This window comes from Phocoena phocoena, chromosome 5, assembly GCF_963924675.1.
Source record: "Phocoena phocoena chromosome 5, mPhoPho1.1, whole genome shotgun sequence".
Lineage (NCBI taxonomy): Eukaryota > Metazoa > Chordata > Mammalia > Artiodactyla > Phocoenidae > Phocoena > Phocoena phocoena.
This window is the reverse complement of record NC_089223.1, coordinates 103,348,780-103,361,186: the sequence shown is the minus strand read 5'-3', so window position 1 is coordinate 103,361,186 and position 12,407 is coordinate 103,348,780. Positions and strand designations below refer to the sequence as shown.

General features: G+C 48.3%; 1 protein-coding gene across 1 annotated transcript in view; it reads left to right on the top strand.

Annotated features, from left to right (window-relative positions):
* Window positions 1-12,407, top strand: part of JAKMIP1 (janus kinase and microtubule interacting protein 1) — a 132,044-nt gene extending 119,637 nt beyond the window's left edge. The window contains exons 19-20 of the mRNA XM_065877910.1: window positions 9,687-9,752; window positions 12,357-12,407. Of these exons, the coding sequence (XP_065733982.1) occupies window positions 9,687-9,752; window positions 12,357-12,407 (117 nt within the window). The remainder of the gene's footprint in view (window positions 1-9,686; window positions 9,753-12,356) is intronic.

Here is a 12,407-nt window from a genome sequence, read left to right as displayed (position 1 = left end):
GACCAGGCTAAGAGCTGGATGCTGGATTAGCTAACGCCCAGCACTGGGTGTCGTTTGCAGGACTTGCCAACTGAGTGTGAATGAAGGGGTTGATTTCACGTTCAGCAAATCCAGCTCAAAGCAGAGCATTTGTGTATTTGAACCAAAAAGTCATTACCCACCTGAGGATCCAGATCTCACGAAGGTGCTGGTTATAGTCTAAGTCCAGAAAGTGTGATGGGTGGGCCAGTGAGCACACCCTAAACACAAAGGGCAATGCCACATGTGGCCGTGACTCCCTGAAAAGCACCATGTCCCACATACTAAGAGAAAAAGGGACTCAGGTGATTTAAAAAAAAAACAGCAGAAAGCAAGCCATGCTGGCTGTGTGGTCGATTGAGGACTAGTCTCCCTTAAAGAAGAAAATCATTTAAAATACAAGTGTTTTGGAGTGTTTGTGTAAGATCGTATGGGACCAATCACTTCCTTTTACATTTCTCTTGACCTACCTAGTAAACTGCATGTACCTAAGAATAGGGAAAGTTGACTAAGAGCTTGACCCAGGGCTGGGAGCTGCTTTTCCTTTATCTCTGGAACATTTTCAAATCAGTTGAGAATTCTGCTGAGGGTAAATGGTAGATACCCTTCCTCCCACCGAAAATGCCCTCACTCTCATTAATATACACTGATAGGCGTCTGTCAGCCAATACCAATGACAGATGATATATCACTCTGAGGCATTAGTGAGGTAGGACATGCAAATCAGTTAGTGAGTGCCTGGTGCCTGGGAGGTGTCTAGTAAAAGGAAGACTCTCTTTATATAATTACAAACGTGGATGTTGACACCCGAGGCCGCGTTGTGTTCTGTCCACCCTGGCTACTCAAAGTGTGGTCCATGGAGCATCTCCTGGGAGCTCTTAGAATGCAGACTCTCAGGGCCCACCCCAGACCTACTGAATAGGATTCTGTGTCTACAAGATTCCCAGGAGATTTCTGTGCAAGTTAAGTTGTTAAATGCTAGTTAGTCTGAGAGATACATGGCTGTGAGTTAGAGAGGGGTGTAAGTGTCTGTATTAGTTTACTTGGGCTGCCATAACAAAATACTACAGACTGCATGGCTTAAACAACAGAGGCTAGATGTCCAAAATCAAGGCCTGGCTGATTGGGTTGCTGGTGAAGGCTCTTTTCCTGGTTTGCAGACGGCCACCTTCTCTCTGTGACCCCCACATGGCAAGGGGGATGTGGGGAGGGGCAGATTGGGGCAAAGATGGGAGGGAGAGAGATTGTCCTTTTGTTATAACACCACCAATCCTACCAGATTAAGGTCCCACCTATGACCTTATTAGGGCTTCAACATAAGAATTTAGAGGGGTCACAATTCAGTCCGTAGCAGGTTTCCCGTTACATTTTTGGCTTTGTAAGGAAATGAGTTCTCATGCCTTCTTCCCTGACTCAACTCAGGTGAGCCCCTCCTCCATCACATCATGCCACAGCATCCAGGGGAAAAGGTTCCACCTCCTCCCTTCTCTGGGCTCAGCTCCGGAACTGTCAGCAAGGCAACGCCCTCCTGGCCTCCTGTTCGTTCTTCGTGGGTGGTTCGGAGCAGCTCTAGCTCCAGGCTTTGTCTTAAGGGTCCTGTGTCACCCTGTAGGCAGAAATGCTTGGCCAAACTCTCCCAGTGTGGCACAGATGTAACCGATGATGCCATGACGTTCACAGATTCTTGCTCCCCGCTCTCCCAGCCCAGCATCACACGTGTAATAGCAGCAGGAAGCAGGAGCCCCAGCCAGCATCTCGGTGCCTTTGCAAAAGATGCTCGGAGTTCAGAGTACATCTGTTTTACTGGGTGTTTCCTTTAAAGGAATGGGCTGGATTTGGTTCATCCAGGTGATGCCTGGGTAGAGAGACTTTCCTTACAACAAGCCCCATGACAGCATGATGCTGGGGACAGAGAGACCCTCCTGTCTCGAGCTTTCATTCAACAGCGTATCACTGGGCACCAATTATGTGCTGGGCACAGGTCTGGCCGCTGGAGATGGAGCAGTGGGCAAAGTTCCTGCTTTCCTGGGGGGTGTCTTTCCATATCTCACTGGGGGGAAACAGGCAGCATGCGTGTAGATATCAGAAACGGTGAGACTTGAGGCTAAAATGATGTGAGAGGTGAGCCATTCAGCTATTTGAAGAGAGAACAGCAAGTACAAAGGCCCTGAGGTGGGAACAGGCTTATTATGCTGGAGAAAATGTTTACATTGTTCATCAGCTGTAGTTTTCAAAAGCAGTTCCCACCACATACAGGATTTTTAAAAGAGACCATCAACCCGAAACAATAGTTGTAATGAGCATTGTGAAAACCCCAGTTTGTAGAGTATCACATGACTTGTACAACTCTTGGCTATCTAAGTGTTAGACCCAGTTTAATGGATGGGAAACAGAGGCCCAGGGGCCAAAACAACTTGATTAAGGCCAACCCGCCTTTAGGAAGCAGTGGCCATTCCACTAGGGGCCAGTTCTGAGTTCACGTCATACTAATTCCCTGAGGTTTGCTACTTGTTTTTGGCGAGTGTTTGTCCTGAATTCGATAGAGTCTCCAGAAATCTGGCATTAAAAAAAATAATAATTTTGAAGAAGCTACATTTCCAGTGGGAGAAGGGCGTTAGGAGCCTGAGAATTTCAAACGTGCATCCAGTGATTTATTTTCCCTCCAGGAACATAAAAAACAGCATGTTAAAGCTACAAATGGAGAGCTACAATGTGGCATTAGTAGCACAGGGTCTTGGGTCAGACAGGTCTGGATTCAAATCCCCCCGGCCCCGCCCAGCGTGACCTGAGACAAGGTACTTCAGCTCTGTGAGCCTCGGGTGGGTGTCCCCATCTGCAGAATGGGGACACTGCCAGCACACATCTCAAGGGTTGAGGTCAATGGAGAATTTCTGTGAAGCGTTTGGAAGAGAACCCACCATGAATTAAGCCCTGGACGGGTGTCAGCTCCTACCCGCTGCCCTGGGCCTTTCCCACCCAGCCTGGCCTCCACTGCACGTTCTGTCACTCACAGTAACCAGACCCCTGCTGGGGTCCCCAGCACACGCTGATCAGGCAAGTGTGGTCCAGGCTGTGCTCCAGGACTGGGAAGAGGGAGAATGAGATGCCCTTGGCCTTGTGGAGCTCACACCTGGTATAGTGAACACAGAGGCAGGCCCTGGGCAGGGGGTGGCCGTGACGGGGGTTGGGGGGTGCTGGGAGCCAGGGAGAGACCTGCTGGTGGGGGGACCTGAGGGTAGGAAGGAATGGGCCCTGCCCAAAACCCCCCAAGTCTTCCCTTCATTCTCGGAAGAAGATCCCAGGTGCGTGCGCTCTGGCCCCGTGTCACCCCAGCCCTTGTGCCCAAATCCAGCCTTGCATCTGCTGTCCCCCTGCTGGGGACACATTCCTCAAATGTCACCCGAGAGCGGCTGCCCCATGGCCTTGCTTAACCAGCTGCTCCCCTGATTGACTTTTCTTCCTGTCACTTCTCACTACCTGGTCTTTGCTGACTGACTGTCTCCCCAGGAGGCTCTGAGGGCAGGGGAGCTGCCGTGTCCCAGTGCCCAGAACAATGCTGAGTGCAAGCACGGCACAGAGGCACAACACAGCACGCACAACACACAGCACACACAACACAACACAGCACACACACACAACACGGCACAGCACACACAATGCACAACACAATACATATAACACACACAGCACAGCACAGCACACAAAACACGGCACAGCACACACAATGCACAACACAGTACATATAACACACAGCACACACAACACAACACAGCACACACACACAACACGGCACAGCACACACAATGCACAACACAATACATATAACACACACAGCACAGCACAGCACACAAAACACGGCACAGCACACACAATGCACAACACAGTACATATAACACACAACACACACAACACAGCATACGCAGCACAACACAGCACAGCACACACAATGCACAACACAATACATATAACACACAGCACACACAGCACACACAACACAGCATACACAACACAGCACAGCACACACACACAACACGGCACAGCCCACACAATGCACAACACAGTACATATAACACACAGCACACACAACACAACACAGCACAGCACACACAATGGACAACACAGTACATATAACACACACAACACAACACACACAACACAGCATGCACACAACACGGCACAGCACACACAATGCACAACACAGTACATATAACACACAGCACACACAGCACAGCATACGCAGCACAACACAGCACAGCACACACAATGCACAACACAATACATATAACACACAACTCACAGCACACACAACACAGCATACACAACACAACACAGCACACACACACAACACGGCACAGCACACACAATGCACAACACAGTACATATAACACACAGCACACACAGCACAGCATACGCAGCACAACACAGCACAGCACACACAATGGACAACACAGTACATATAACACACACAACACAACACACACAACACAGCATACACAACACAACACAGCACAGCACACACAACACGGCACAGCACACACAATGCACAACACAGTACATATAACACACAACACACACAACACAACACAGCACAGCACACACAACACGGCACAGCACACACAATGCACAACACAGTACATATAACACACAGCACACACAGCACAGCATACGCAGCACAACACAGCACAGCACACACAATGCACAACACAATACATATAACACACAACTCACAGCACACACAACACAGCATACACAACACAACACAGCACACACACAACACGGCACAGCACACACAATGCACAACACAGTACATATAACACACAACACACACAACACAACACAGCACAGCACACACAATGGACAACACAGTACATATAACACACACAACACAACACACACAACACAGCACGCACACACAACACGGCACAGCACACACAATGCACAACACAGTACATATAACACACAGCACACACAGCACAGCATACGCAGCACAACACAGCACAGCACACACAATGCACAACACAATACATATAACACACAACTCACAGCACACACAACACAGCATACACAACACAACACAGCACACACACAACACGGCACAGCACACACAATGCACAACACAGTACATATAACACACAGCACACACAGCACACACAACACAACACAGCACAGCACACACAACACGGCACAGCACACACAATGCACAACACAATACATATAACACACAACACACACAACACAACACAGCACAGCACACACAATGCACAACACAGTACATATAACACACACAACACAACACAGCACGCACATACAACACGGCACAGCACACACAATGCACAACATGATACATACAACACAACACAGCACAGCACACACAATGCACAACACAATACATATAACACACAACCCACAGCACACACAACACAACACAGCACAGCACTGCCAGGCATTCTGGCATCTGACCCGGCCTGGAGCACCAGCTGCCTGCGTTGATGGGAAGAATGCGTCCCAGTTTGCCCTGGATGGCCCCTGTCCGCTTTTCCTGCATTTGGCCCATGGGATGCAGTGATGTGACGTCATCAGCCTGGCCCCAGTGGGCATTTCAGTTTTCAAGCCCTATTAAGTAAGGGGAAAAGTGGGTGCAGGAAAAAAAATCAATCAGCCCATGGTACCTTTCCCAACAGAACGATTCTGCACGTTTGCAAAATGTTCTCCCGGTGTGAAGATTGGAGTCGATCCACTCATAAACTTGCTTTGTCCTCTCCCTCCCCAGGCTTTATTCCTCAGCACCAGCTGGCCTGCACCACAGATATCTGCTGGGACCACAAGCAATTGCAGTACCACCCTCACCCCTCACTGCCCCTCCCTGCCAATCCATCCACTGCACCGCAGAAGCCTGCCTAACACAGCGTAGCACCACCCCTCCCCAAAGACCCTCCCTGGCTCCGCCATGCCCAGAAGATGAAGTCCGGGTTGCTTAGCCTCACGCCCTGAGCCCCCTGGGCCCTGTGCTCACCTCTACAAATGCACTGGCTGCCTCTCTCACGACCTTCTCCTGCTCCATGTCACACCATTTTCATTTGCAATTTTTCTAACATCTACATACCAGGCTCTGTTCTAGGTGCTGGGGATACAGCACTTGCTCTCATGAAGCTTATATTCCAGTGCAGGGAGACAGATCAGTGATGGCACATAGAAGGGGCTCCATAAATGTTGGTTCACTGATGGTCATACCAACCCTCTGAGTGGGAACCATTGATGCAGTTTCACAGGTGAGGTGAGTTCTCAGAGAGGGTAAGCAACTTGCCCAAGGTCACACAGCCAGGAAGTAGCAGAGCTGGAATGTGAACCCATGTCATAAGATGACAAAGCTCTTAAGCACTGCCCCTTCCAGCCTCCCATGACTGGATGGGAGACTGACCCTAGTTATTAAAAAAATTCAGGAAAGACTAGAATGAGAATCAGCTTCTCAGGCTGAGTTTTTTTAAATAAAAATATTTATTTACTTTTTTTTCACTTAATCTTTTAAAAAAAATTTATATTGGGGCATAGTTGATTTACAATGTTGTATTAGTTTCAGGTGTACAGCAAAGTGATTCAGTTATACATATGCATATATCCATTTTTTTCAGATTCTTTTCCCATATAGGTTATTACAGAATATTGAGTAGAGTTCCCTGTGCTATACAGTAGATCCTTGTTGATGATCTATTACATATATATTAGAGTGTATATGTTAATCCCAAACTCCTAATTTATCCCTCCCCCCCCCCCATCTTTCCCTTTTGGTAACCGTAAGTTTGTTTTCAAAGTCTGTGGATCTGTTTCTCTTTTGTAAATAAGTGCAAAAAATGAGCAGAAGATCTAAATAGACATTTCTCCAAAGAAGACATACAGATGGTCAAAAAGCACGTGAAAAGATGCTTAACGTCACTAATTATTAGAGAAATGCAAATCAAAACTACAATGAGGTATCACCTCACACTGGTCAGTATGGCCATCATTAAAAAGTCTACAAACAATAAATGCTGGAGAGGGTGTGGAGAAAAGGGAGCCCTCCTGCACTGTTAGTGGGAATGTAAATTGTACAGCCACTATGGAGAACTGTATGGAGGTTCCTCAAAAAAACTAAAAATAGAGCTACCATATGATCCAGCAATCCCACTCCTGGGCATAAATCCAGAGAAAACCATACTTTGAAAAGATACATGCACCCCAGTGTCTATTCACAGAAGCACTGTTTACAATAGCCAAGACATGGAAGCAACCTAAATGTCCATCAACTGATGAATGGATAAAGAAGATGTGGTACATATGTACAATGGAATATTACTCAGCCATAAAAAGAATGAAATAATGCCATTTGCAGCAAGAAGGATGAACCTAGAGATTATCATACTAAGTCAGTCAGAGAAAAACAAGTATCATATGATATCACTTATATTTGGAATCTAAAAAAAATGACACAAATGGACTCAGGCTGATTTTTAAAGCCCAGAAGTTGTTCCTGGGAGATTTTTGCAAATCCTTCGAAAGCTGTAAAGCATTGTCCTCCCTCCACGTGGCATTGTGATTTGCAAGGCACTTTCCCCCAGGTCCCCATTTCACCCCCAGGGTTACAGGGTCACTGTGCAGTTATTACAGAAGAGGCGTTCCACACAGAGAGATTATTTGATTACATGACTCTCCAAAGTCCACCCTCTGGTAAATTTGGGGCCCGGGATCCAAGCAAGGGTCTAGCCGAGTTCTGTGGTCATTCACAGATGCTCTCTGCCAGCCCGCCTTGCAAGGGGGTCTCTGGAGGGCAGTCACAGTCTCCCTCAGGTGGAAGAGAATTAGAAACATACTGGGTTTCTCGTCCTTTATAGAGCACGTAGTCTCTGCCGACTTTGCTGTAAGTACTTTGCACAGATTCACTTGCTAGATCCTCAGATGTGGGCAGCACTATTACCCCCAATTCACAGATAAGGAAACCAAGGCCAGAGAGGCTGAACTACTTGCCCAAGGTCACATATCTGAGAGCAGAAGTATTTTTCATCTCTCTTCCGTGCCAATCCATCTTCTGTTTTGCTGCCAGTGTGATCTTTCGAGAATCAAAATCTCATTATTTCCTTATTTGAAATCCTTCATGAGTTCTCCGTGACACCCCCAAATCTGCAAGTTCTTCATCGGGACATTCCAGACCCTCTGAGCTCTGCCCCCCCTGCACTCCCAGCTCCCTGCACACACACACAACATGCCTTCTGCCTGGAGTTCCCTTCCCTCTTTGGCATCTGGAAAACCACAGTGGGCTGGGTTTTGTGTTTCCTCTGGACCCCCCAGCCCACACTTCAACTCCTTACACCCCTCACTTCTGCTCAAGTGTGATCTTCCCTGAGCATCCATATGAAATAGCACCCCATTCCTTCCTTACCCCTGCTCGACTTTCTCCATGACATCTGTATTCATCCAGGGCACCATCTATGTATTTGTGTAATACCATTGTCTGAACCTGATGGGACCACAAACTCGAGGCCCCCGGCATGTTGAGCCATATTTGCCGAGTGGGTGAATGTGCCCACAGTGGTGGTTCTCAGAGTGGGGTCCCCCGACCAGCAGCGACCGCATCACCTGGGGACCTGTGGGGAATACAGCTTCTCAGGTCCCGCCCTGAACTGCTGAGTCAGAAACTCTGGGGAAGGGCTCCTGGGATCCGCAGGGCCTCCAGGTGATGCTGATCTGAGTTTGAGAATCTGGACAGAAGGCTTCTCCGGACTGATTCTTAATTCGGGCTGACCTGAGTCGCCACCCTTCAGCCGGCCAGCGTTCTCCAGAGGAGTGAGGTCTCCACGTACATTCAGGACTGGCAAGGCTGTAGCCAGTTAAGCAGCTGTCCAGGGGTATCAGCCCTTGAGGGGTATTGAAGTGCTACTGGACACATGACAATCTGGAAAAGGTTGTACTTGCCAGACCCCCTGGGTGGGATGCTGTGTGGAACTGGGAGGAACAGACTGATAAACCACCGAGGCTTGGTGTGCACCCCTAGGGGCATTCGGCAGGCGCAGAGCCAGGTAGGTGACCAACCGTCCCTGTTTCCCCGGGACTGATGAGTTTCTCAGGACTCTGGACTTTCAGTGCTAAAACCAGGAAAGTCCCAGGCAAATGGGGACAGTTTGTCATCCTAAAACCTAGCACTACGTGGGCTTCTAAGAATCTGAGTGGATGCTACAGCCATGCCTACCACTGGCACTCATCTCTGCACCAGCTCTGAGGCTCCAGCTAAATAAATCTTGGACAAGTCATTTGGTGCTGCTTCAAATCCATGGTCTTTATTAACCTGCCCAAGGCACCTCCGTGTCTTGGTCAATCTTGATGTTTATGTTTTTAAAAGAGTACACGTTGTATAATTCCATTACGATGCATTTCAAGAACAGGCAAAATCAACTTTTAGTGACAGAGGTCAGAATAGAGTCCCATGGGGGCCTGAGGGAGCCTCCTGGGTGCTGGAGAAGCCCTCAGTCTTGATTCAGGGGGTGGAGAGACAGGCCTGCACACGTATAAAAGTTAGTCGAGCTGCCCACTTATTATTTGTATGTGTCACTGCTTATACGCCACACCACGATAAACAACGAAGAGTAAGGTTTGAACCTGGAAATTTTACTTTTTCTGATACAGAACTTAATGTGTTGCAGAGAATCCGAGAATTGGAGGATAAACTGGAGGTCCAGAAGCGACATCTGAAAGAGCTGGAGGAAAAGGTGAGTGGTGTGAGCTCAGACCATGCCCTGGGCTTCTCTCCATGAGTCGTTCACATGGAATATTCTCTTCTCCTGTCAGTTTCATGAAACCCAAGGAATGGGCTCTGTCTCCAGCCCTCCCTTTTCTGCCCATGTCCCCCAAACTGGCAGTCCAAGAAATAGGTAGCCCCATCAAGTACTTTTCTAGGGAAGAAAAGCGCAGTCCGGGGGCTTCCCTGGTGGCGCAGTGGTTGAGGGTCTGCCTGCCGATGCAGGGGGCGGGTTCGTGCCCCGGTCCGGGAAGATCCCACGTGCCGCTGAGCGGCTGGGCCCGTGAGCCATGGCCACTGAGCCTGCGCGTCCGGAGCCTGTGCTCCACAATGGGAGATGCCACAACAGTGAGAGGCCCACGTACCGCAAAAAAAAAAAAAAAACAAAAGAAAAAAAAGAAAAGTACAGTCTGGGATCAACTTTGTGTGAGGGAGGAGGAGGGTGTCTATTTTTTTTTCCACCAAAGACCTTCAGGTGAACCCCTCTGACATCTGTGAGCCGTAAACCAGCCACAGACATTGGACTTATTCACCTTGAACGATATATATGCCAAAAACCAGTGAGCATTCTTAGAAGTCTCCTCCCTCCAGCGGGAAGTATGGCTGACACCCAGCCCCATTGTCTCTCTATGGCTATCACCATTTTAAGGGTGAGAACGCTGAGCCTGAGAAAGATTCAGACACTTGTCCATGATCCCACAGCTGGAGAGGGATACCCGGGGTCTCCAGGGATGTCACACCAGTGCCCCCGCCACACGTTGTTGGTCCAGATGGACAAATGAGTCCACACATGTGGCATCTTTGTCAGGGCACTTACCACTTCCTGTCCATCCACTAGCTCTTATTCATCTCTTTATCCAAGACAGTTCTTGCCACAGAATAGGGCATCATCAAATGTTTGCAGAATGAGTAATAGATGAGTAGAGAGAAAACCTAAAACTGCACGTTTTATATCGCAGAGGTATGCTCACATGTGGGAACAGGTGAAGGGCTCTGACCCCATTGGGGTGGTCCTCTGGGGACAACGTGCCTCAGGAAGCTTGAAGGGTGATGTGCCGTTACCCCGGGGAAGCAGATGGAGAAAGGGCATTTCTGGGCTTCAGGTATCTGAGGCTGGCCTTTGGAGAGAGGAAGCCGTCTCATTCCATGGACAGAGTGAGGCCAAAGTCACGAAAGCCACCAGAGAGCAGATTCAGGGCTATCTACAAATGGGATGACAGCCCACTCTGTCTAGAGGGAATCAAATACAATGGCCCAAAGAGACAGACCAGCTCTTCAGATGGTACACCAGCTTTCTCTCCTGGGAGTCAGCTATTACACGGGTTAATTCACCTTCCTGGCATCTTCCCATCTGCACCTGGAGCCCTGGGGCACAACCAGCAGCGGGGCGGCAGAGGCTCGTGGCTGGAGGATTTGGGCCAGTTCTCCTGTTGGCGCCCTGGAAATCCCATGCAAATTCGGTTTAAGCAGCTTCCTAGAGTCCCCATCTGCTGCATGCCATCCCCCCTCCCCAGCTTCCAAGGTTATTTTGAGGAGCTGAGGGGATCTCAAGGATACTTCAAGGATTTCCCCGCGGGCACTACTGGGCTGGGCTGGTCGAAAAATAACTCCAGCCACCATGGTCAGTGGTCAGGAACTCTGTCCCTGCCATACTCCACAGGCTGGTCTTGGCAAGGACCTCCCCTACCCCGGGCCTCAGTTTCCTCATGTAGAATATGAAGAGCTAGGTGATTCTAAATGCCCCTTCTAGCTCTAACTTCCAATGATTCTAAATTTTGTTTAAAATTTGGTGGCTGTCTGTTTGGATTTTCATTTTTTCAATAACAATTTAGGGGAGCTATTACCTTGATTTGGAAAAAAATAATGAATTCTTTTCAAAAGCCCTGGATAATGTCCAGACATGTTTCACCTAATCACCAGCAATTCTTTTTGAATAAAGCAAGTAATAAATAAACTAAGGGAAAAAACTCTACTCTCAAACTGACCTGTATAATTTTTCATTCCCTTAAAGCCATTTTTTTTCTGCAAATTTTTTCTTTTTAAAGTAGACTAATCAAACGGCACAAAAGATTTTAAACAGTGGAATCTCTTGGGAGAGTGGGCCCTGGCAGGGATGGTATAGGGGCCGGTCCGCAGGTCGGACTGGATGACCTGTGACCTGGGTGGAATCTTCCTTGATCCTTGTACGCATGTCATGCCTAGTCTTTGGTGGGACCATCAGCTATGACTACTGGAGAGGTCTTCCTCTATATATACTGTCCTGCCAGGTTCTTCAAGAAAGTCACACCTCTGCACCAAAAAGCCCTGGTCCATGGTGTACATCTCCCCTGTCTAAATTAGCCAGATATTTGGGGACTGTGTAGGGACAACCCACCCTGGGTGACACATCCCACAGGATGGGTTTCTCAGGTGAAATCCGCTCCTAAAGCCCACTGACTTCCTGTTTCTCTTTCCAAACCCAACCCCAGTGGCGTAGTTCTTGTGAAATGCTGTCATTGAGTTCCATACTACATATCTTACATCTTTTTTTCTTTTCTTTTTTTCCCCCTCATTTTCTTTTGGTCTTATTTTATAGTTTTTGTTCCTTTTTTTGTTTTTCTCACTAGCATTCATTCTGTGGCCTTGA